General features: G+C 36.1%; 1 protein-coding gene and 1 pseudogene across 7 annotated transcripts in view; both read left to right on the forward strand.

Annotated features, from left to right (window-relative positions):
• The window catches only part of SMAP1 (small ArfGAP 1), a 192,442-nt gene that overhangs the window by 147,440 nt on the left and 21,672 nt on the right, over window positions 1–23,330 (forward strand). For all 6 annotated transcript variants that reach the window (XM_010371535.2, XM_030928337.1, XM_010371506.2 and 3 more), the window contains one exon: window positions 20,314–20,404. In XM_010371535.2, coding sequence (XP_010369837.1) covers window positions 20,314–20,404 — 91 coding nt within the window. The remainder of the gene's footprint in view (window positions 1–20,313; window positions 20,405–23,330) is intronic.
• LOC115896840 lies at window positions 7,073–7,992 on the forward strand (annotated as a pseudogene). The gene has a single exon (XR_004056727.1). The product of XR_004056727.1 is annotated as a 40S ribosomal protein S3a pseudogene (transcript).

Below are 23,330 nucleotides of genomic sequence, written 5' to 3' on the forward strand. Positions count from 1 at the left end.
AGTTCTCAGAGTTGTTCACAGAGTTTAGGTCCTCTTTGGCCCCATCTCTTTGTTGATTTAAAGAGGCGTCAAAAAATGAATTTGATATTTATTTTGTACAACCAGGCTGTTCTGAGTTCCCTGAAAACCAGGTAGAAGCCAATCAAGATCTATAAGGGGCTGAAGGGTTACCCTTCAAACCCATTTCCAAAGACTAAGGATTGAGAATTTTAGAAATTGAGAATTGTCTTCGAAACAACAGCAAATGAAAAGCAGATTGTGGATTTGAAATTAGAACTCTTATTTTTGTTAGATGAAAAATTGTATCTCCAGACTAAAATAGCCAACAGTGACCTTGTTAGATTTGTGATTTGCTGCTCAAGAACCGTCAGCATTAGGCATTTCTTTCCATTCCCACTTCTCCATTATTTTCACTTTCTCCTCTTTCTGAATTCTACTTTTGAATATTGAAGTAATTTTAGAGTTTCTGGAGTGTATCAAATCTTCTTTATAGTGAAAGCCTAACTTTGATAGGCCGAGGTGGGCAGATCACATGAGGTCAGGAGTTTAAGATGAGCCTGGCCAACATGGTGAAACCTTGTCTCTACTAAAAAATTACAAAAAAAAAAAAAAAAAAAAAAAAAATTAGCTGGGTGTGGTGGCGGGCACCTATAATCCCAACTACTCAGGAGGCTGAGCCAGGAGAATCACATGAACCCAGGAGGCAGAGGTTGCAGTGAGCCAAGATTGTGCCACTGTGCTCCAGCCCGGGCAACAAGGGCAAAACTCCATCTAAAAAGATAAAAAAGAAAGCCTATTTATCTGGTTTTCATATTATGCTATTTTTGCCACATACAAATGTATGTGCAAGTAAAATAGAATAAAGAAGGTTATAATGGGGAATTCTTTTAGGAATCGGTATCCAGGAGGTACTTTTGGCCTTGAGGCAGGATGTTGAAGTAGAAAGGTTTCTTTATCAAACCTGCTTTCCCTAGTCAGCTCTCTCTTCTTTCCTGGCTTTCTATCCCTCTTTTCTTTCAGAGGAGAAAGTGGAGCTGGGCTGGGGGATGCTAAATTTGTGGTAATGGAAGACTGTCCCTATAGAGTGTTGGCATTCCTCAAACTGGATTGGAATATGTATTCACTGCTAAAGTATGGTCACAGCAGCCTTTTTATTTCCAGTTTACAGGAGAACTGTGCTAGTAATGTTTTCCCAATTTAAAATTTTCCTATGATCTTACTTTTAAAATATCAAGTTTATTGATAATTTAATTCATATGTCATACAAGTCACTCATTAAAATGTGTAGTTCAGTGGCTTTTCTTCTATTGGCAGTTGCATAGCCATCACCACTGTCAGTTTTAGAACACTTTGATCACCCCCAAAAGAAACCCTACAGCTATTAGTGGTCCCTCCCCGTTTCTCCTTTCCACAGCTCCTGGCAACCTTTAATCTTTCTGTCTCTGTAGATTTACCTATTTTAGACATTTTATATAAACGTTATTCAAGATATGGTCTTTTGTAGTGGTTTCTTTCACTTAGCATAGTCTTTTCAAGGCTTGTCCATGTTCGTACTTTGTAACAGTACTGCATTCTTTTCTTGCAATTTTTTTTGTTGTTGCTATTTTTGCAATTATAGAGCAAAGAAATGGTCATTCTCTCATCAACAAAAAGATGAGCTTCCAGTGGTTTTAAAAATACCATGCCTTAATGATGTAAGAGTAAAAAAAAGAACCAGAGTAACTTATGTTAGAACTTAATAGAGATATTTTAAATTTAGAATAAATATTTACAAGATGGATAAGTTCTATGTTCATTCATGATAGTTTCATTCAAAGGATGTTTCCTATTTCAGGTCTTCATACCATCAAAACCTGAAACATGTGGAATTAAAATTTGAGTTTGCTGTGTTTCCATTTTTATTGAAAAATTTAATGGAGCGTTTCAGTCTCCCTTTATTCTTTCCAAAGCATAAAATAACTTGAAAATATACAGGAAAATTAAAAAGGTTGTTTAGACCCAGATGGTAAATAGTGAGCACTATTTATCGTAATATAATGAGAGTCAAATTGAATGCTAAAGGGGTACAGTTTTTAATTACAATAGAATATGTTGAAGTTGCATAAGAACTGTTATTTCCAAGATTTTGAAATAGGTTGTCCACTTATATTGTTACTTAAACTAAATTCTACTAAGAAGAAGAGTACATTCTCCTGAATTATAGTCATATGCTTTTACTTCAGATCATTTTGGAAAAACCTGTCTTAGCCTGTGGTTTCAAACATTGGACTGGACTTGGAATCCCGTTACTATGTGAGATTCTATTTCCTGCCCATAAGGCTCTATAGGATAGTGGCTTCAGTCCCACTGTCTGCTTGCCTTTCTCTTTGATTTCTGCTCCAGGAAGATACTTACCTCAGTTCTGAGTCTGACTCATCTTATGGATTTTTTTTTTACTATTTTCTCATGTATTTGGAGTTATAGGGATATGATTAAAGATAAGGTTCTGGACCCATATATTGACCTCAGAATGTTATAAGCAAAAATACAAGAAATGATTTCAAATTCTTTTTGTATTTATACCTTTAAGGAATATCTTCTTTTGATTAAATATATAAGTATTATATGTATTGGATATATCAGTAGAGATATTGTTTATAGATTTTCATGTCATTTTTCTATAGGTAACAGTCATAATTGATGTTATGAGCTTTTTAAAGAAGAAAGGGAAACTCTTTAATTTGATGGTGATAACATATGTTATGCCTTGATACAGAGACTAGAGAAATATTATGAAAACTTTATTATTTAGGCCAGGTGCGGTGGCTCACGCCTGTAAGCCCAGCACTTTGGGAGGCCGAGGCGGGCAGATCACGAGGTCGGGAGATCAAGACCATCCTGGCTAATACAGTGAAACCCCGTCTCTACGAAAAATACAAAAAATTAGCTGGGTACGGTGACAGGTTCCTGTAATCCCAGCTACTCAGGAGGCTGAAGCAGGGGAATCGCTTGAACCTGGGAGGCAGAGGTTGTAGTGAGCCAAGATCTTGCCACTGCACTCCAGCCTGGGCTACAAAGTGAGACTCCATCTTGAAAAAAGAAAAAGAAAACTTTATTATTCAAGATAATGTGATCAAGTGAGTGAGAACTTCCATCTAAGACAGTCTAGCAAAATTTTCTGGTTATTTTTTCCCATTTAATTTTACAGAGTGTGTTGATTTGCTTTTTTATAATAAACATTATTTAGAAGTTTGCTTTTCGACTTTTTTTTTTTTTTTTTTGAGACGGAGTCTCGCTCTGTCTCCCAGGTTGGAGTGCAGTGGCGGATCTCAGCTCACTGCAAGCTCCGCCTCCCGGGTTTACGCCATTCTCCTGCCTCAGCCTCCAGAGTAGCTGGGACCACAGGCGCCCGCCACCTCGCCCAGCTAGTTTTTTGTATTTTTTAGTAGAGACGGGGTTTCACCGTGTTAGCCAGGATGGTCTCGATCTCCTGACCTTGTGATCCGCCCTTCTCGGCCTCCCAAAGTGCTGGGATTACAGGCTTGAGCCACCGCGCCCAGCCGACTCTTATTTTTAAGTAGACCAAACTATCGTATGTAAATAAGCTAATTAATACAACCAGTAACAGTGGTTCAAGGGAATAATCAATAGCTGCTAAATTTAGACTTGTAAAGTCTAAAGTTTGATTTCTGTGTCCTTTTCCTCAGTAAATATCACTCTAGGTAGCACTTGAAGTTCCTGTTAGGATTTCACCCACTCCCTGCCCCATTTTCTCAAGATGTCCTGTTTTTAAAGAGAAAATTAAGAGGATTATTAAAAACTTTGAATCACTATTTAGATTTATATCAACAAGATAAGTTTTGTCTGATTTTGAGTTTCATGTAAATGTAATCATACCATGCAACTCTTCCCCTGTATGGATTCTTTTGCTGATCATTGTGTCTGTGAGATTCATTCAAGTCGTTGCATTCTCATTTTTTCTTGCTGAACATTTTTCTGTTGTCTGTCTACATATGCCATACTTTATTTTTTTATTCTGCTGTTAGTGGACATTTGAGTAGTTTCAGGCTTAGGGCTTCAATGAGTAAAGCTGCTATTATAAATATATGGCATTGTCATGAAGAAAAATATCCTAGTGAGTATATAAACTAATTTTTTTTTATTCTGTGCTAATCAAGATTACAGAATGTCCTTGCAGTTGAGAGGTTATCTTTAAATGAGTAAATTTAATTAGCCTGAAACAATTCTGACTACTATGTGAAAAAAGCTCTTTCAGCCAAGGTGGTTTGCTCTGTTCTTACTGTTTTGTACCTAGTTTTAAAAAGAAAGGATTGAATACCTAAAATAAGAATTATTACTTAACAGAAAGCAGTAGTAAGATGATAATAACTTTACTTTGTTAGTTAAATAACCATATACTACAATGCCCGCAAGCCTAAAAGAAGAAACCCGCCAAAGCTGTAATAGCTTTTTAACACTTGCTTATTATTAAAATAACTGTGATGATAAAGAATGTGTAGGTTGTAGCAGAAAACTGTATTTTAGGTTCTGTTACAGGCTTGTAGTAAATTGAAAACATTTTTTTCTTCATGGAATTTCTTTTTGCAATGTTTTTGCAATCATTTGAAGCTTTATTGCAAGTGAGGCAATAAAAAGGGAAGAAATCCAATTACTTTATGTGCAAAGCTTTCATTTCCTAGTTAATGAAAGAAAGGCTTTTGTTCAGTAAGCCTGCATGCTTTATAGTTCTTCTTAGTAAATTAGAAATTTCCTTAAATAGAAAATTAGGAAAATACTTCCTCAATATATACACTTTGATAGAAGATAGTTTTACTAAGTTAAAGCTTATACGTAAGAATGTTGCAGCCCAGGTGGAAGGGTCAACAATTAGATTACATGGGTCACTGAAGGTAATAAAAATAGCAAGCATATACTTTGTGCTTAATGTTTGTGAGGCATTGTGCTAAGCTCTTTAAATATATTATTTCCTAGTCCTCACAATAGTTATATCAGGTTGATGCCATTATTATTCTCATTTATGATGAGAACCTGAGAGACAGAAGTTTGGCAATTTATTCATGGTCACACAGCTGTTGAGTAGTGGCCATGCTGAGAATTGAATATGATCAGTCTGCCTTCAGAATATGTATCCTTAACCAATATGCTATATGGCTTTTCAGTCTATTTCTGTAACATCCAAAAATAGGAAGGGGAAGGAAAGCAGCAAGAAAAGGTAAGGGCAAAGGATCTCAACTCTGTTTCTTTGATTTTCTGCAGTTTGAACATGATGTACTTGGGTATAATTTTTTGGCCTTTTATCTTAGTGCTTCCTGGATGTGTGGTTTTGAATCCAACATTAATTTTGGGGAAATTCTGTCATATTGTTTCAGATATTTCTTAGGTTCCATTCCTTCTTCTCCATCTGGTATTTCCATCACATGTATGTTACACTTTTTAAGTTGTCCCACAGTTCTTGGATATTCTTTTCCATTTCTTCAGTGTTTTTGTTGTTGTTGTTGTTGTGCCTTTGCTTTTCTGTTTTGGAAGTTTGTATTGATATATCCTGAAGCACAGAGATTCTTTCCTCAGCTGTGTCCAGTCTACTAATGAGCCCATCAAAAGCATTCTTCAATTCTGATCTCTTTATTTCTTTTTGAATCTTTCTTAGAATTTTCATCTGTTTATATTACTATCTACTCTTGCATGTTGTCTACTTTTTCTGTCAGAGCCCTTAGCATACTAATGATAGCTGTTTTAAATTCACAGTCTGATAATTCCAACGTATCTGCCATAATTGAATATGGTTATGATGCTTGATCTTTCTCTTCAAACTGTGTTTTTTACCTTTTAGTATGTTCGTAATGTTTTAATGAAAGCTAGACGTGATGTACTGGGTAAAAGGAACTCAGATAAATAGAACTTTATTAATATCTTGGGGGAGGGGAAGCGTTCTATAATCCTATGATTAGGTCTCAGTCTTTTAATGAGCCTGTGCCCCTGGGTTATATACTTCACAAGTGCCTCTATCCTGCACCCCTTAGGTGAGACAGGATGGCTGGAGGGGACTAGAATTGGGTATTTTCCTTCCTCTAGGTAGGTTACACTCTAATAAAACTTCTAGCAGGTCAGGCTCTGGTAAAATAGTTTCTCTTTAGGGCAGGCCTTGTTAAAAAGAACAGAATGTTCCGTCATATTTCAAAATATAGTTTTCTGTTGGTATTCATGGGGGATTGGTTCTAGGACCTCCTGCAGTTACCATAAACCACAGATGCTCAAGTCTCTTATATAAAGTGTCATATTTGTGTTTAACCTATGTGCATCCTCCCATATACTTTAAATAATCTCTAGATTACTTATAATACATAATACAATGTAAATGCTATGCAGATTGTTAGGCTGTTTTTTAATTTGTATTTTTTGTTGTATTTTTTATTTTTATTTATTTTGGATATTTATAGTCTGGGGTTGGTTGAATTCATGCATGTGGAACCCACAGATAGAGAGCCTAACCATAGTTATTTTTCAGTTCCCCCTGCCAGAACCCAAGGTTTTTTTTTTTTCAGTCTTCACTGTAGGAACCTGCTTGAGATCCTGGAGGTAAAACTCAGAAGGGTGAGGGCCACCTTATGAGTGGATCCCCTGGAGTTTTTATCTCTCAGACCTGTCCGTATTTGAGCCTCCAGCAGTTCATCAATTATAGTTCAGGTTTTCCTACATTGGGACTGGGTTTCTATCCCCATAAGTTGATTCTGTGTATCTGCCTGTCTCTCTTGTTTTCAGGGCTACAGTTTGCCTTATGACTTCACTTCTTTGATAGACTTAAAAAGAGGTGTTTATTTTCCAGTTTGTTCAGCTTTTTACTTGTTAAAATGGAATGGTGGCTTGCAAGCTCCCTGCTTGCTGGACCAGAATTAGAAAGTCTCGTAATACGAATCTTAATTATTATTTCAGCAGTCATAATGTCAATATGATAGCTATTACTATTCTTATTTTACTGATCAAAAGCTTAGGCTCACAGGGCTAGCTACATAATTTGCAGGCCTAGTGCAAAATGAAAATTAGAGACCTCTTGTTCGGAAAACAGGAATAAAAAGTACCATTTGATTTCCGCCCTTTCGGCTCTCTGATCAGCGCCATGGCGGTTGGCAAGAACAAGCGCCTTACGAAAGGCGGCAAAAAGGGAGCCAAGAAGAAAGTGGTTGATCCATTTTCTAAGAAAGATTGGTATGATGTGAAAGCACCTGCTATGTTCAATATAAGAAATATTGGAAAGACGCTCGTCACCAGGACCCAAGGAACCAAAATTGCATCTGATGGTCTCAAGGGTCGTGTGTTTGAAGTGAGTCTTGCTGATTTGCAGAATGATGAAGTTGCATTTAGAAAATTCAAGCTGATTACTGAAGATGTTCAGGGCAAAAACTGCCTGACTAACTTCCATGGCATGGATCTTACCCGTGACAAAATGTGTTCCATGGTCAAAAAGTGGCAGACAATGATTGAAGCTCATGTTGATGTCAAGACTACCGATGGTTACTTGCTTCGTCTGTTCTGTGTTGGTTTTACTAAAAAACGTAACAATCAGATACGGAAGACCTCTTATGCTCAGCACCAACAGGTCCGCCCAATCCGGAAGAAGATGATGGAAATCATGACCCGAGAAGTGCAGACAAATGACTTGAAAGAAGTGGTCAATAAATTGATTCCAGACAGCATTGGAAAAGACATAGAAAAGGCTTGCCAATCTATTTATCCTCTCCATGATGTCTTCGTTAGAAAAGTAAAAATGCTGAAGAAGCCCAAGTTTGAATTGGGAAAGCTCATGGAGCTTCATGGTGAAGGCAGTAGTTCTGGAAAAGCCACTGGGGACGAGACAGGTGCTAAAGTTGAACGAGCTGATGGATATGAACCACCAGTCCAAGAATCTGTTTAAAGTTCAGACTTCAATTAGTGTCAAATAAAAAGTTTTATTTGTGAAAAAAAAAAAAAAAAAAAAAAAAAAAAAAAAAAAAAAAAGTACCATTAAAGGTACTAAAATATAAAGCTTTTTTTTCTTCCACAGTCTCTGTACTTATGAAGGTGTGTTTTTGTTACTTAATGTTGTTTTAAATCAAGAAAAATTAAATTTTACATTCTGAACATGAATTTTATTATTTATATTATGCAGTGAAGTTTTAATTGCAAACATAAGAGCATTTAACCCATATATGGAATCAATGAAGGGGTACACTTCATATTCTTAGCTTGCACATGCATATGTCACTTGTTCTTAGCAGAGCAGTGGAAACATGCAGAAACTAACTTTACTGTTTTTATTTCACTTCTTGATACACATATTTTCTATCAACTCTCTCTACCTTCAGTTTACCGATAAGAAAAGAAAAAAGAACTGTTGGCTGCCCTATCTTTTTTCTTTCTCTGTCATCACTTTCAATGTATGTGTTGGCTAACACGGGGAAGTGACATGAGTAAGATAGGATAGAATATTTTGGTCTTCCTTGTTTCTTAGAACACCATTGCCTTCTTTCTGCTTTTGAAGCAAGTTCTAGTAGGAAAGAAAGCATAGTCTCTTGCAGCTGTCAGTACCCCTACTCACCCTGTCTTAGAGCTAATATACTTGTGTTCACTTGCAGTCTTGTACTGGAACTCTGTGCTCATGGAGCATCATGAGCGCTATATGCAGATGTACAGCAAGGAACAGTGGGGACACACATATTGCACATATATCCTGTGCTTAAACTTATGTCCCATCGGATTTACAAAATAGATATTCAAAGAGAAAATTATTACAAATTTCAAGATAGCCATAGGAAAATATTAAATGTAACATTGGGGTGCTGTGAGACTGCATAGGTTGCAAACCTATGAAGCCAGCCATGTTCAGAGATACTAAGTGACTTGTTCAAAGTCACCCAGCTGGGAAGTGTCCATGCTGGGGTTAAAGCTCAGGTGTTTGGCTAATTTTTTTTCTTTCATAGTTTTGCTAATAAGTGGTATCATAAAAAAAAAAAAAAAACTACTTTGTTTTTTCCTTCTCTGCAGACCTCCAGAATACTGTGTAAAAACAAGAATAACAATAGTGAGATGAGTGTTAAAGATACAGTTGTAGGTATAGCCACTCCTGTTGGGTTTACTGCTTTTAAAAAAATCTTGCTAATTCACTACTGAGGGGTGACTGGGCATTTGCATGCAATCCATAGAGTCTTACAAACAGGAGCTTACCATTGTCAAGAGAGGAACCTATTAATGACAATTTTAGCAGTACTGTAGCCAATTCCTGTCTAAAGTTAAAGGCGCTAAGTATAATTATGATGGGTATTTCAAATGGGATACTTGTAAGAGTGAAAACAGGCACTATTAAACAGTTAAGTTGGAATAACAGGCATCATCAGCTGGAGCTATTTTGAGCAAACCGGGACTTGTGTTCATCTGCCTCATCATTCACACACATGCTAAGCCGAATAAGCATGCCAATCCTGTGTGTCCCCAGAAAACTGCTATTTTCTAACTCCATCATTACACTGATCCACACTGAACCAGATTATGTTTGTGTCCATTTGCATAACTACAGTATGAGTTTAAGATTAGGAAACGTGTTCTTCATTTTTGTATCCCTAGTGCTTACTAGTCCTGGTATGTAACTATAAAATGTACTACTGCAACCTCTACCAGCTACCATTTAAGAAGCACTTATGTGCCAGCTACTGTGAAAGGTACTCTCTTTAAATTATTTTGCTTAATTCTCACGAAAATCCTGCAAAGTATTGTTTTAAGGAAACTTACCAGTGTAACCATTCAGTATTGGGATGAATAATAAGAAACTTTTTAGAATCATATATAAAGCACTCTAGGTCATTCTTTGAGAAATGCTACAAACTAGGGAACCAGGAGATTAGAGATGGGCTCACATCTTAATTTTCAGAAGGAAAATGTAATGGATTATGAATGCTGTATCATTAAGCTTGACATGGATTCTATGCAAAATTCAAATAGTTTTTTTTTTTTTTAACAACTTACTTCTTTTCCATAATCTTACCAGCATTCACTGGTTGTCTGCCATGGATTCTTTAAGAACAGTTCCTGGGTGGCATGGTGGCTCATGCCTGTTATCCTAGCACTTTGGGAGGCCGAGGCAGGTGGATTGCTTGAGCTTAGGAGTTCAAAGCCAGTCTGGGCAACATGGTGAAATTTCATCTCTGCAAAAAATTAGCTGGGCATGGGTGGCTTGTACCTGTAGTCCCAGCTACCTGGGAGGCTGAGGTGGAAGGATCACCTGAGCCTGGGAGGTCAAGGCTTCAGTGAGCGGTGATTGTGCCACCGCACTCCAGCCTGGGCGACAGAGTGAGGCTCTGTCTCAAACCCCAACAAAACAAAACAAAAATTAGCTGGGTATGGTGGTACATGCCTACAGTCCCAGCTACTTGGGAGGCTGAGGTAGGAGGATTGCCTGAGCCCAGCAGATCGAGGCTGCAGTGAGCTGTGATCTTGCCACTGCACTCCAGCCTGGGGAACAGAGTGAAACAGTGGCTCAAAAAACAAACAAACAAACAAACACAAACCACAGTTCCTATCAGACTAAGCTTGCTTATTGGCCAAGATTCTTAAATATGCTTCTGGTCAAGATGTAGACAGTGGGCCTGATGATCAGATATTAAGGTAGATTATGAACCGGATAGACAGCTATCCAATTAATAGAATTGATGTCAGTTTAGAGGAAGTTCTCTGCTTTCTTCAGGGGTCAATACTGGACTTCATTCTTTTCAGCATTTTTGTTAACTGTGGATATCTGTGCCATATTGTTCAGATTTTCAAATGACCAAGCAGTAAAGATTAGTTATCAAATGACAGAATAAATCCCTCAGATAGTGTTAAAATAAATGCCAACAAATTGGATAAATGTAAAATTCTGAAGCAAATGTACCCAAACTCAACTGTCCTGAATATAGCACAAAAGAAAATGTCATTGAATTTTAGATGACCAAAGGTCTGGTATGAATTAATGGTCTTCTTTTGCTTTGGAGAAGGTCAGCTCTACAAATGTATACCTCCTTTTGTTTTCTGCATGGCTGTAGCATAGTGTGGATAAATGGGTAGATGTTACAAATTGTCTGAAGAGGACACTTTCTAATACTTGTAATTGTCTGAATGTAAAATATGCTGTATCATCATATGTGGTGATTCCATAACACTGGAAGATTTTCTTGCAGAGAGAATGAATGTGTAAGAGAGATGTTACAGTAGTGTTTTGTGTATCACATAATGGAGTCACTAAATGTCTTCAAGGCTGCTTCTACTTCTGAAATTTATGTAAATCCTTGATAACTTCTCCAGCCCAGTGAAATATTGTTTCGGACAGTAGTGTCCATAGGCCTTACAAAGAACATTTACTGAAAGATGTCCATATGATTGGGGGAATAAAATGTAGATTGTAATAAATTAAACCCTAAAAATACAATTTAAGAAAGAATATTAAATTCAAAAAGAGTACTCTATGTGTTGACAGGTTTAATTTGAAAAAGATCTATATTATAAAGAATGGTAAACAGGAGAAAAAGAAACTAAAGATTTTGAATAAATAAGATATTGGGAATAAACAAGAATTATATATAAGATTTTTTCTCACATAAAATAGTTTTAAGGTTGTATATAATTCAGTTTTGAAAGCATACAAATATAAACATAGTAATTATAGCTATCAATCTATATAGGAATATAAGACTGATTTTTATTAATGTATTTATAGCATATGGTCAAAAGACTTTATCTGAGTAAACAACTAACGTAGATAATATAGTGGGTAATATTAACTTATGAATTTTTTACTGAAAATTTTAGTAAAGGTTAAACCTACTATGAAGATTTCAGTAGGTAATCAGATGGGATAGTATTCTGGGAATTATGTGTTGTTGAGTAACTTGTTAGAATTTTCTTGATATATTTCAAATATCAAGTACTACTGAGGCAGTAGATTAGTTTTTTCCTAAAGTATTGCTCTCACCACATCACAGTCACAAAGCCTTTCACCTACAACAATGGTGATCAAATCTTTCTTCCCCAGTGCAGTGCATATGCACAACACACCTCTCCAGGAGTAATATTTTTTCTTTTCACTACCCCCTTTGAAAAACAGTGACATATATGAATACTAGCTCTAGCTGGCTATTTATTTAGGTCCTTCCATGTTGTGGAAATAGAATAAAAATCTTCAGATTTATCTTTTATTCCTTACATGTAGAACTACAGGTCAGTCAGATACATCCACCATCTAGCACCTTTCCCACTCAGTGTTCTTCACATGGTGCCATTGCCAATTCCAGGGAGGTCAGTGCTTCAGTGAGTAGTGATTGCTCCACTGCACCCCAGCCTGGGCAACAGAGTGAGGCTGTGTCTCAATCCCCAACAGAACAAAACAAAAATTAGCTGGGTGTGACAGTGCATGCCTGTAGTTCCAGCTACTTGGGAGGCTGAGGTAGAAGGACTGCCTGAGCCCAGGAGATCAAGGCTGCGGTGAGCTGCAGTCTTGCCACTGCACTCTAGCCTGGGCAACAGAGTGAACCATGTTTCCTATTTGACTGTTTCCTTTTTTTCCTACATACCTAAAAGTTAATGTCACTACCTTTATAAAATCCTTATCACCCACGACTACCATTACCTTTGAACTTCAAAGAATCATACTTTTCATGTGGTCTTTATAGTGTACTTCGAGTTAAAAGTATTGGCATACTTGCTCTGACCCTCTATCAGATTGTGTGTGGGGGGGGGGGGGGTTTTTTTTTTGAGATGAGTTTTTGCTATGTTGTCCAGCCTGTTTTCCAACTACTGGGCCAAAGTGATTCTCCTACCTCAGCCTCACACATAGCTGGGACTACAGTCATGTGCCATCTGGCATGGTTTTTTTTTTATTGCAGTTTTCTGTTATGTCATTGTAAGAATATGCATGTATTGTTAAGCATTGGGTAAATATTTATTTATTTATTTATTTATTTATTTATTTATTGAGACGGAGTCTCGCTCTGTCGCCCAGGCTGGAGTGCGGTGGCGCGATCTCCACTCACTGCAAGCTCCGCCTCCCGGGTTCACGCCGTTCTCCTGCCTCAGCCACCTGTGTAGCTGGGACTACATTTTTAAATGTAATTTTTGATAGATAGAAATTATTCAGCAAAAGCCACTATGGCGCGGGGAAGGAACCCTGTTAGGAGATTAACCTTTACCTACAATAGCTACTTACGGAGCCTTTGGACGAATCATGTCATTTAATTTCCTTAATGTTAAAATGAAAAAGTTGAATGTAATACATTTTATGTTTCTTCTAGTTCTAAGATTCTAGGGATATTAAAGGAAACTGATTAAATAAACTAAGTTATAATTTGAGATGTCAGTTTTTAAAGAAAATTTTGAATAATTACCACTAGAACTTAGAAAATTCTATAGCTTTCCCATTGTAGTATATATTTATGCTCTTGTCTACATTAACTGGCAAGCTGAAGAATAGTGAATCACCTTCTAGAGGCTCAACTGTTATGTCTGTTATTTAAAGGGCTAGGAAATGGTGGTAAATGTAGGAATTGGAACCCAAATAGTTTTTTATTCAATTATATTCTGTGGGGTAGCGATAATGGATCACAAAAAGATTGGGTAGTGAAGATTCTGCTAATAAAAGCTTTAATAATTTGAATGAGACATCTGTTCAATATGAATCTAAGGAAATTACGTTTTATAAAATTGCTTTATCTAAGTAGACTTATGTTCTTGCTTGTTAGAAAATTTTGTTTAATAAATTATAGATTGCCTGATTTTATCTACCCACAGTTGACTGCATTCTTCACTTATTAAAAGACAAATTTCCTATGCAATGTTTTTAATAGCAGCAGAGTTTAAAGTGGAGTGAGTCCGTATGTATTGCTTGCCATGTCTGAACTGAATGTGAGATATCAAAAAGATGACAATTATATGAGGGGATGTGTGGTCATCAAGGTATTAATTTACTGTTATCACACGCCAGTAATCCCTGCCCGTAAATCCTAACAAGACAGTAGCATTTTTATTTTTAGATCTTCTAAAATTTGGCTTTCAGGTAATATTTACTTTGTATTTATATGATAACTATATTTTAGGTATCTTAAATAACTGTATCTTGTAAGTCTTTGCAAAGTACAATACAATTGGCGTGCTACAGAACAAAAGTACAAATTGATATTTATGTATTCATGTTTGTTGTTTAAGGTTTACAACCTTTATGTCTTGAAAATATTTGATAAAAACGACTTCTTGTGTTATAGGCAAACCTGGAAAAAGTCAAACATGTTCTTGAAGATTTTTCCATTTTAGAAAAGCTTTTCAGGAAGACATAATCTATTACACATACGTCTGTTAACCAAAATGTTGAATTGGAATACATTTTGGAAATCTGCTGTTGCTCTCTAGGAATTAACATTGGTGATTTATGTTGTAAAGAAAGACAAAGAGCATCAAATGTGCTTTACTGTAGAAACTAGACTTCAGAGTGGCCATGAGACAGGATTTTTAGCATGTACACAGGGTACTGCTGCTCTCTTCTTGATTAATCTGGATTATATAAGTTACCTTGTTGCTAAGATATTGTCATGAGGGACAAGAAGAAAATTATTCTGGACTTCCTATCTTATTTCATGAGATTTGATTTTAATAATTTTAAATGTTTGATTTTTCAAATGCTGGATTCTTCAGTGTGACAAAAGAGAATTATTTCAACTGTCTCTTCCTAGTCCGATATCTGAGGCCAGCCATGATTTTCCCCTTCAGTCAGAAACTGAATACCTGTCTTGTCAACTTTTAGAATGTGGCAGTATTAGGCAGTCCTAGCAGTGGTCATGATATAATGATTGGAAGTAGTCTTTTCTTATTTTTACTTTTTTTTTTTAACTTTTATTCTAGGTTTAGGGGTACATGTGCAGGTTTTAGTTATATAGGTAAAGTGCATGTCACAAGGGTTTGGTGTACAGATTATTTTGTCATCCAAGTAATAAGCATAATATTACCTGATAGTTTTTTGATCCTGTCCCTCCTCCCATCCTCCAATCTGAAGTAGGTCCCAGTGTCTGTTGTTCCTTTGTGTTCATGTATTCTCAATGTTTAGCTCACACCTATAAGTGAGAGCGTGCATTATTTAGTTTTCTGTTTCTGCGTTAGTTCACCTAGGATAATGACCTCCAGCTCCATCTATGTTGCTGCAGAGGACATAATCTCATTCTTTTTTATGGCTGTATAGTATTCCATGTGTATATGTACCACATTTTCTTTATCCAGACTACTGTTGATGGACATTTAGGTTGATTCCATGTCTTTGCTATTATGAACAGTGCTGCGATGAACATATGTGTGGATATGTATTTATGGTAGAATAATTTTTATTCCCTTGGCCATATACCCAATGATAGGATTGTTGGGTCAAATGGTAATTCTGTTTTAAGTTATTTGAGAAGTCGCCAAACTGCTTTCCACTGGACTAATTTCCACTGGACTAATTTACATTCCTGCCAGCAGTGTATATGTGTTCCCTTTTCTCCACAGCATTGCCAGCATCTGTTATTTAAAAAAATTTTTTAATGATAGGTACTCTGACTGGTGTGAGATGGTCTCTCATTGTGGTTTTGATTTGCAGTTCTCTAATAATTAGTGATGTTGAGCATTTTTTCATATACTTGTTGGCTACATGTAGTGATGTTGAGCATTTTTTCATATACTTGTTGGCTACGTGTATGTTTTCTTTTGAAAAGTGCCTATGTCCTTGCCAGTTTTTTAATGGGGTTATTTGCTTTTTGCTTGTTAATTTGTTTAAGTTCCTTGTAGATTCTGAATATTAGACCTTTGTCGGATGCATACTTTGCAAATATTTTCTCCCATTCTGTAGGTTTTCTGTTTACTGTTGATAGTTTCTTTGGCTGTGCAGAAGCTCTTTAGCTTAATGAGGTCCCGTTTGTCAATTTTTGTTTTTGTTGCAATTGCTTGTGGAAGTAGTCTTTTGATAGGCTTTGCCCACCTTGATTTACTGGTGATAGTATTGGGTTAAAATGTACAATGTAATGGAATAAAACACAGCACCTAGATATTTAAAAAAATTTTAAAGAAACATTGAATCTATGTGGGTGTGTGTGTGTCTGTATCTTTATTAGGGAATTGCATGTTTTCAGGTTTTTTGGAACCTTTATAATGGCAGTGTATATGCAAAGATTTTCTTTATTCCATCTCAGTTTGTTTTGTGCTGCTGTAACAGAATAGCACAGACTCATTTATAAACAAAAGAAGTTTATTTGCTCATGGTTCTGGAAGCGGAGATGTCCAAGAGGACAGCTCCAGCATCTGGTGAGGTCCATGATGCTGTATCATCCCATGGTTGGAAGTTGGAAGGCCAAGAGAGCACTCGAACAAGAGGGAGCCAAAATTTTTTTTCTAACAAACTCATTCCCTTGATAACTAACCTATGCCTGTGGTAATGATATTAATCTGTTCATGAGACTAGAGCCCTTCTGACCTAATCTTCTCTTACTAGGCTCCACCTTTCAAAACTGTTACATTGGGATTAAATTTCCAACATGTGAACTTTGGGTGACACATTCCAACAACAGCATCTCCTGAGTCTATATTTTTAGTTATTATTACTCATCTAGGACTAGGAAAATATGTACTTACTTCCTATCATTTTACACAAAAATCTGTAAAAATAATTTTAATATAAATAAGAAATAACTTTCAATTTTTGTTACAAAGTCTTTCAAGAAAACTGTATAGAAAATGAATAACTCTTAATAGATATTAAGCTCTAAAAGGTTAAATATTTGTTACTCTATCTAGAATTTTAGGAAGTTTCCTTACCTATGTAGTTTGTGCTTTGGTGTATCTGTCCTTAAATGTTTTAAAAATAAAAATAGTGAGGTTAATTTCTTATGTTTACAATTATCAATGAAGAAGAGTATCATTTGAATTTAATCTTTGTAGCTTTCACTAATATATATATATAAAGACATATATAATGTATATACTATGAAGACGTAGAAGACTAATCTCTAAAATCACCTTTACAACACATTGATGTGTTCAGGTTATGGCCTCCACAGGATTCGATAACGGAGGGATACAAAGTAGATTTTAAAGTGATCAGTCCTTTTGCTTTTTTGATTTGTGGGACAACCTTTCAGATGCCAACTCTAAGGATAATTCATGTCTGAATTGTTGAAATCCATCTAGAATAGCCAACTCTGCTTGGAATAATGGGGTTTAGGGCATAGACATTTCTCATTCATAATTTGACCCATTGTAGGAGCAAAGGGTCCAGCAAAGGAGCAGACTGTCTTTAGAGCAGTGTTTCTCAGCCTACCACTCTGCTAAGAAATACATTTTACATTATGATCCAGATTTGTGCTCACATGTGTGTACAAATGTGCAAAACAACAATCTAGGAATATTTACCTTTCTTTTATGCAGTGTACTCTGTTTTCTATTCTGTATCATTTTTATATGCCAAAAAAATGTTTAGTTGTGGCCCGTAAAATAGATTTCAAAAACTGGTAGTGGGCCCCACCTGCAATTTGATAAGCTGTTTAGGATTTCCCTTATTCTTGCCTTAGTGTTTCTCTTTACTTTGCACAGCTATACATGTGTTCTCATTTATACAGTTTCCTATGGAAATGGTTGATGACTACCCATTTAAATTGAAATGTTAGGAACATGAGAAGCTTTTAGAACACAGATACATGTGTGAACATCTGGAAAGAAAGATATTTTCCAAATTGTTTGCAGTAGTTCTGGGGGTGGGAGGTCGGGATTACCAGAGGACCTCTGCATTGCTCGATTTGGCTTTTTCTTTCCTTTTCAAACCATGACAGGTAGTTTCATACTCAGCAGTATTTTAAAAGGTAGTTCTAATTTGGTGACAGACGCCTTATAAACCAGAGTTTCTATTTGAATTTTTTATAAAGATCCTTTTTAGCCTGAAGAGGTTCCAAAGTCTTAGATCATAGAAAATAAATAGGAAGGAATTCCTCACAAGTTTAGTTTGTTTTATGCTTTTTTCCGTGGAAGAAGATGCAGTAAAATACACCAAAAAAAAAAAAAAAAAAAAAAAAAAAAAAAAAAAAAAAAGAATGCTAAATTTGGAGTGGCAGAAAACAAGAATTTTAGTTCTTGTATTCCTATTTGGCACATAACATCTGAGCCTCAGTTAATTTGCAGAATGAATATGTTTGGCCAGATTATCTAAGTTTATTTTCAACTTCAAAGTTTTCTGATTTTTAAGCCAAAGTAAAATAGGGATTAGACTTAAGTACCTACTTAAAGACTACTTTAAGACACTCTCCAGAGTATTATAGGCTGTGATGTAACCATATGAAGACCGACCCCAGGAAGCTGCTAGGATCCTGCCCTGGAATATTTGAAGTTTGCATGCTCATGGCCACACGATCCTCAGATTCCCTTGCAGATTTGATTATTTGTAGTAACAGATTGAGTAATCAGTTGAAAAGAATTCCTTACTTCATGACTACAGGGAATATTTTTCTTGAAATTATTTTGAAATCCTTTTGATAGGCAAGATAAGTCTGAACCTGTATTAGAGGTTGAAAAGTGAAAGCATAGAGAATGTGAAATGGATTATATTAAACTTCTGAAAAGTATATATTGTTACAGGTGGCTAATTCTGTATTTGAGAGAGTTATTAAAGAATTGACAGCTGGTAATAGTAGGCTAATTGATTAAACAATAATTCTAAGGGAGAGTATAGTGATTAAAAAACAAATAAGGATAGATACATGTTTTTAGAAGTTAACATATCTCTAGTAGCTAACAAAAAATGAACTCATATAACAACTAAGTTGTGAATTCTTTAGGTAGTTGTAGAAGAAATGATCTTGAAATGGTTTGACAAATGAATGGCTGTTTTCTTTATTTATTTATTTATTTCATTTTGAGAGACAGAGTCTTACTCTGTCGCCCAGGCTGGAACTGCAGTGGTGCAATCATAGGTCACTGCAGCCTCGACCTCCTGGGCTCAAACAATCCTTGAGCCTCAGCCTCCCGAGTAGCTGAGACTATAGGTGTGCACCACCACACCCAGCTAATTTCTTAATTTTTTGTAGAGACAGAGTCTTGCTATGTTGCCCAGGCTGGACTCAAACTCCTGGGCTCAAGGGATCCTCCCACCTTGTCCTCCTAAAGTGCTGGTATTACAGGTGTGAGCCACTGCACTCAACTGAAAGTTTTATTTTCTTAGTTTATTAGAAGTAGGCTTTAGAATTGATAATCCAGTAGGTGTAGGTTTTTTCATTCTGTCCTACACAGTGTTTTTTGTGAGAAAGTAGGTTTGGAATGTGTAACTGTGACTTGGGCTCCTGAGAACTAGAAGAATATTATATTTAAAAAGTAATTAATAATGTAGATTCAGGAAGAAAGTATATCAAATACCATTTCATTAGGCTTTTCTTGCTAGTTGTGTCTCATGTATCATACAGTGTGTGGATGATGGGTCAGCAGTGTGCTCATGAAGACTCTGAGGCCTCGCCAGCCTCAGCTAACAGGATGTATTAGTCCGTTTTCATGCCGCAGATAAAGACATACCTGAGACTGGGCAATTTACAGAAGAAAGAGGTTTAATTGGACTCACAGTTCCGTGTGGCTGGGGAGGCCTCACAATCATGATAGAAGGCAAGGAAGAGCAAGTCACATCTTATGTGTATGGCGGCAGGCAAAGAGAGCTTGTGTAGGGAAACTCCCCCTTAACATAAACAAATAGCACAGGAAAGACCTGCCCCTATGATTTAATTATCTCCCACTGGATCCCTCCCACAACACATGGGAATTATGGGAGCTACAAGACGAGATTTGGGTGGAGACACAGAATGAAACTGTATCACAGGAGTGCATTAGTAGTAGCTAGGAAATAATATGAAATGCATTTCTTCAAAATGTATAATTTCATATAAAAGATGGGAATTATGGGATCTACAAGATGAAATTTGAGTGGGGACACAGAAGTACATTAATAGTGTCCAGGAACTGATATGAAATGCGTTTCTTTAAAATATGTAATTTCATATAAAAGAGCTAGTAGTTAAGGACAATTATATTAAGAGTTAAATCATTTTATTCACGATTTTGGGGTCCCAATATGTAAGGACTGTCATTGCAACCTCAACAGTCATGTTTACTTTTTTTTTTTATATATAATGAACAATATTCTAGGTTTTATTATACTGTGTTTCATATACTTTTTTACACTGTTTATCAAAAACGTGTAATTAATTGGGGCTTAAAATTTTGTTAAATTTACTTAAGAAAAATTAATAAATCCAATTATTTACTTTAAAGCTGCAGAAGAAAGAAGAACAGCAACTGGAACCTAAAAAAAGTACCAGCCCTAAAAAAGCTGCAGAGCCCACTGTGGATCTTTTAGGACTTGGTAAGTAATAAAAAATAAAAGGTCACTGCTAGAGTTACAAAACAATTGAAACTTTTACTTGGAGTGAATATAATGGCTTTATCTTCAGTATGCCAAAACGTACCTGTTAACTGAATTTGAAAATGGTATGATTAGTTTGCTAACTTCCCACAAAAAGGAAATCTTTAATAAGGGAGCTGGTGTCTGTCAGCACTGTCTTCACTGAAATACAATTAATAAGTTCCTTGGGGAAAAGAAGATACCACAGTAATCTTCAAAGGCTTGGTAGATGTGACATTTTAGCGCTTACAATAAAGAGTGGATTATTTTCTCTTCTCTGACTCTCGAATTTTCAGTTTTGTGGGGCATTTTTCCCCTTAACAAAATAATTCTAGGGTAGCCTTATTGTAAAATGTGTTGGTTTAAAATAAAATTTAATTTTGGTTAACTGAAGCAACACATTTTGCATCCAAATCTAGTGACTAGATTCATATAACTTATTCAATGATAATGAGAAGTGCTCATTTTAATGTACTGTTTGTTCTCATGGCTGAAAGGTATATGTTGTCTGTGTGGTAAGTAAGCAGGCCTTCATTCAAGGGGTGTTTATATTGTGCTTATCTATAAATATTGTTAGCTTCTCTCTCTTTTTTTTTTTTTTTTTTTTTTTTACATTTTTTTCTTCTAAAAGAATTGGCTTGATAAAAGGTTACTTTTAGTAATATCTGAGCCTTGGCACAGGAATAATTTAAATCTTTCTCTTTGTTTAGTTTGGAGAAAGATTGAGAAGGAAAAGAGTAATAGGCAGTTAGTTGGAACAGTTGAACTTCATATACTGCTTTTCAAAAAATTGATCCTAGTTGTTATTGAGTAAATTGTTGTCTGTTTTAAGAATTATAGCTGAATGTTTTATTCATTTCTTAGGAAGCTGGTACATCATACAAATATACTCCCTGGAGGTACAATTCTTCTATGATGGTAAAAAGTTGTATATTAGAAATATAAAAAATAACTGTAATTTTGAAATTAAGGCTTCAGTCCAGGGGCTGTAAATACAATTATGTTGAATTGTAGTCCTCATAATTTCTTGTTTTATTTCCTTTACTGTAAATGAGAGAAAAAGAAAAAAAATTATTACTAAAGTAAAAAAATATCTTAGTAAAACTGTAGTATATCTTTGTCTTCACTGCAGCATTCCTTTTCCAGTCTGCATTGCCTGGTTTATTAGTTTATAACTTAGAAATATAAAATATAATCTAGGCCTGATTCTTATCTTACACACTCATTCCATTCAACAAATAGCACTGTCTACTGTGTGTCAAGGTACCATTGTAGACACTAAGGAGATAGATCTGAAAGAGGACAGACTACAACTCCTACCTTCTGGGGCTTTCATTCCATCTGGAGAGACAGTGAATAAACAATTAAATAAAATATATCTAGGTTATAGGTGGTAAGTACTATAGATGAAAGAAAACAAAAATGGATGGTTGTAATTTTAAATAGGGTGGACAAGGAGGCATTCACAGATGTCTTATTGGAGCAAAGGCATGAAGAAGGTCTGGATATCTGGATCTGTAAGCAAGAGCATTCTGAGAAGAACACAACAGATGCAAAGGCTCTTCAGTAGGAGCCTACTTGAAGTGTGCAAGGACCAGCGACGATGACAGTGTGGCTAAAGTGGAATGATCTTGGGGGAGAATAGTAACAGAGGAGACAAGGAAGGAAGGGGTAGGGAGGGCGCAAGCTGACTATAACAGGACTTTGGTTTTAACTGTGAGTGACCTGGAAACACATTGGAGGAATTTGCTGAAAAGAAATAATCTGACTGTAGTATTTAAAGAATTACTGTGGTGGTTGTGCTGAGACTAGATTATACTAGGGCAAGGTGGGCAGGAAAGGGTTTTTTTAAGGATGACATTACAAGATGTTTAGTGTTACAAATGAACTTGTAGAGAGGTAAATCTGATACTTTCAGGACAAGGACAAATTGCTCTAGCAGTGTCCTTGAATAGCCCGGAGTGGATGGGATCTAGTCGACAAACAGTATGAGTGGCCTTTGAGATACTCCATTATTGTTGGAATGATACTGCATAGTAAATAAGCCTAGGTTTCAACAGCTTACAACATTAAACGTCTGTTTCTCTCTTTCTGTGGGTCAGCTAGGGCAGCTCTACTATAACTTCATTTGATACATTTTCTACCTTCCTGATTATTGCGGGGCACTGTTTACCAGCCATTTCACTATTGCATATGTTTCCTTATCTTCTATCACCTTGTCTCAAAGTCAATGCCACAGATTTTAGGATTTGGTTGTGGCAGCACCCCTCTTGTATCAGTTTCTAAAACAGTCAACTCTTGCTGTGCGTGTTACATGGAAAACAACTCCAAAATTTCAGTGGCTTACATCAACTAACATTTATTTCTGTCACTCATGGGTTTGTAGGTCTGCTGGGATGTCGCTCTTTTGGACAGTGGGACAGCTTCAGGAAACAGTGTCTTTAGGGGAGAACCAAAGTTCATTTAGCAGGAGAAGTTAGGGACTGTTTGTGAAAAAAGATTAAGAATATATGGGGGATTTTGCAATGACTGATAGTGGGTTTTAGATCATTTGGTGAAAGAGTTCCAAAGGTGGGAGGGGTGGGAGATGGGGTTAGAAAGAGGGCTGTCTTGCTGTGAGGGAGTTGTAGCAGCAGGGAAGAGGAAGTGTCTTACCCAGAGCACATACAGCTCTTCATATCTGCTGGTTATCAATTTCCTAAACTATTTTTAAAAATATTTTCAGACTTTTTTTAAAAAAAGCTGTGTTACAGCATAAAATTTGAAGAATTCATGAAAGTCCAGGAGACTACAGAGAAATCAAATGTCTCTTTCAGCTCAAAACAAACAGTGATTCTAAATGTGGATTGATGATTGGTGTCCACCTCGGGCCTCAGGCTATTTATCT

Source organism: Rhinopithecus roxellana, chromosome 4, assembly GCF_007565055.1.
Source record: "Rhinopithecus roxellana isolate Shanxi Qingling chromosome 4, ASM756505v1, whole genome shotgun sequence".
NCBI lineage: Eukaryota > Metazoa > Chordata > Mammalia > Primates > Cercopithecidae > Rhinopithecus > Rhinopithecus roxellana.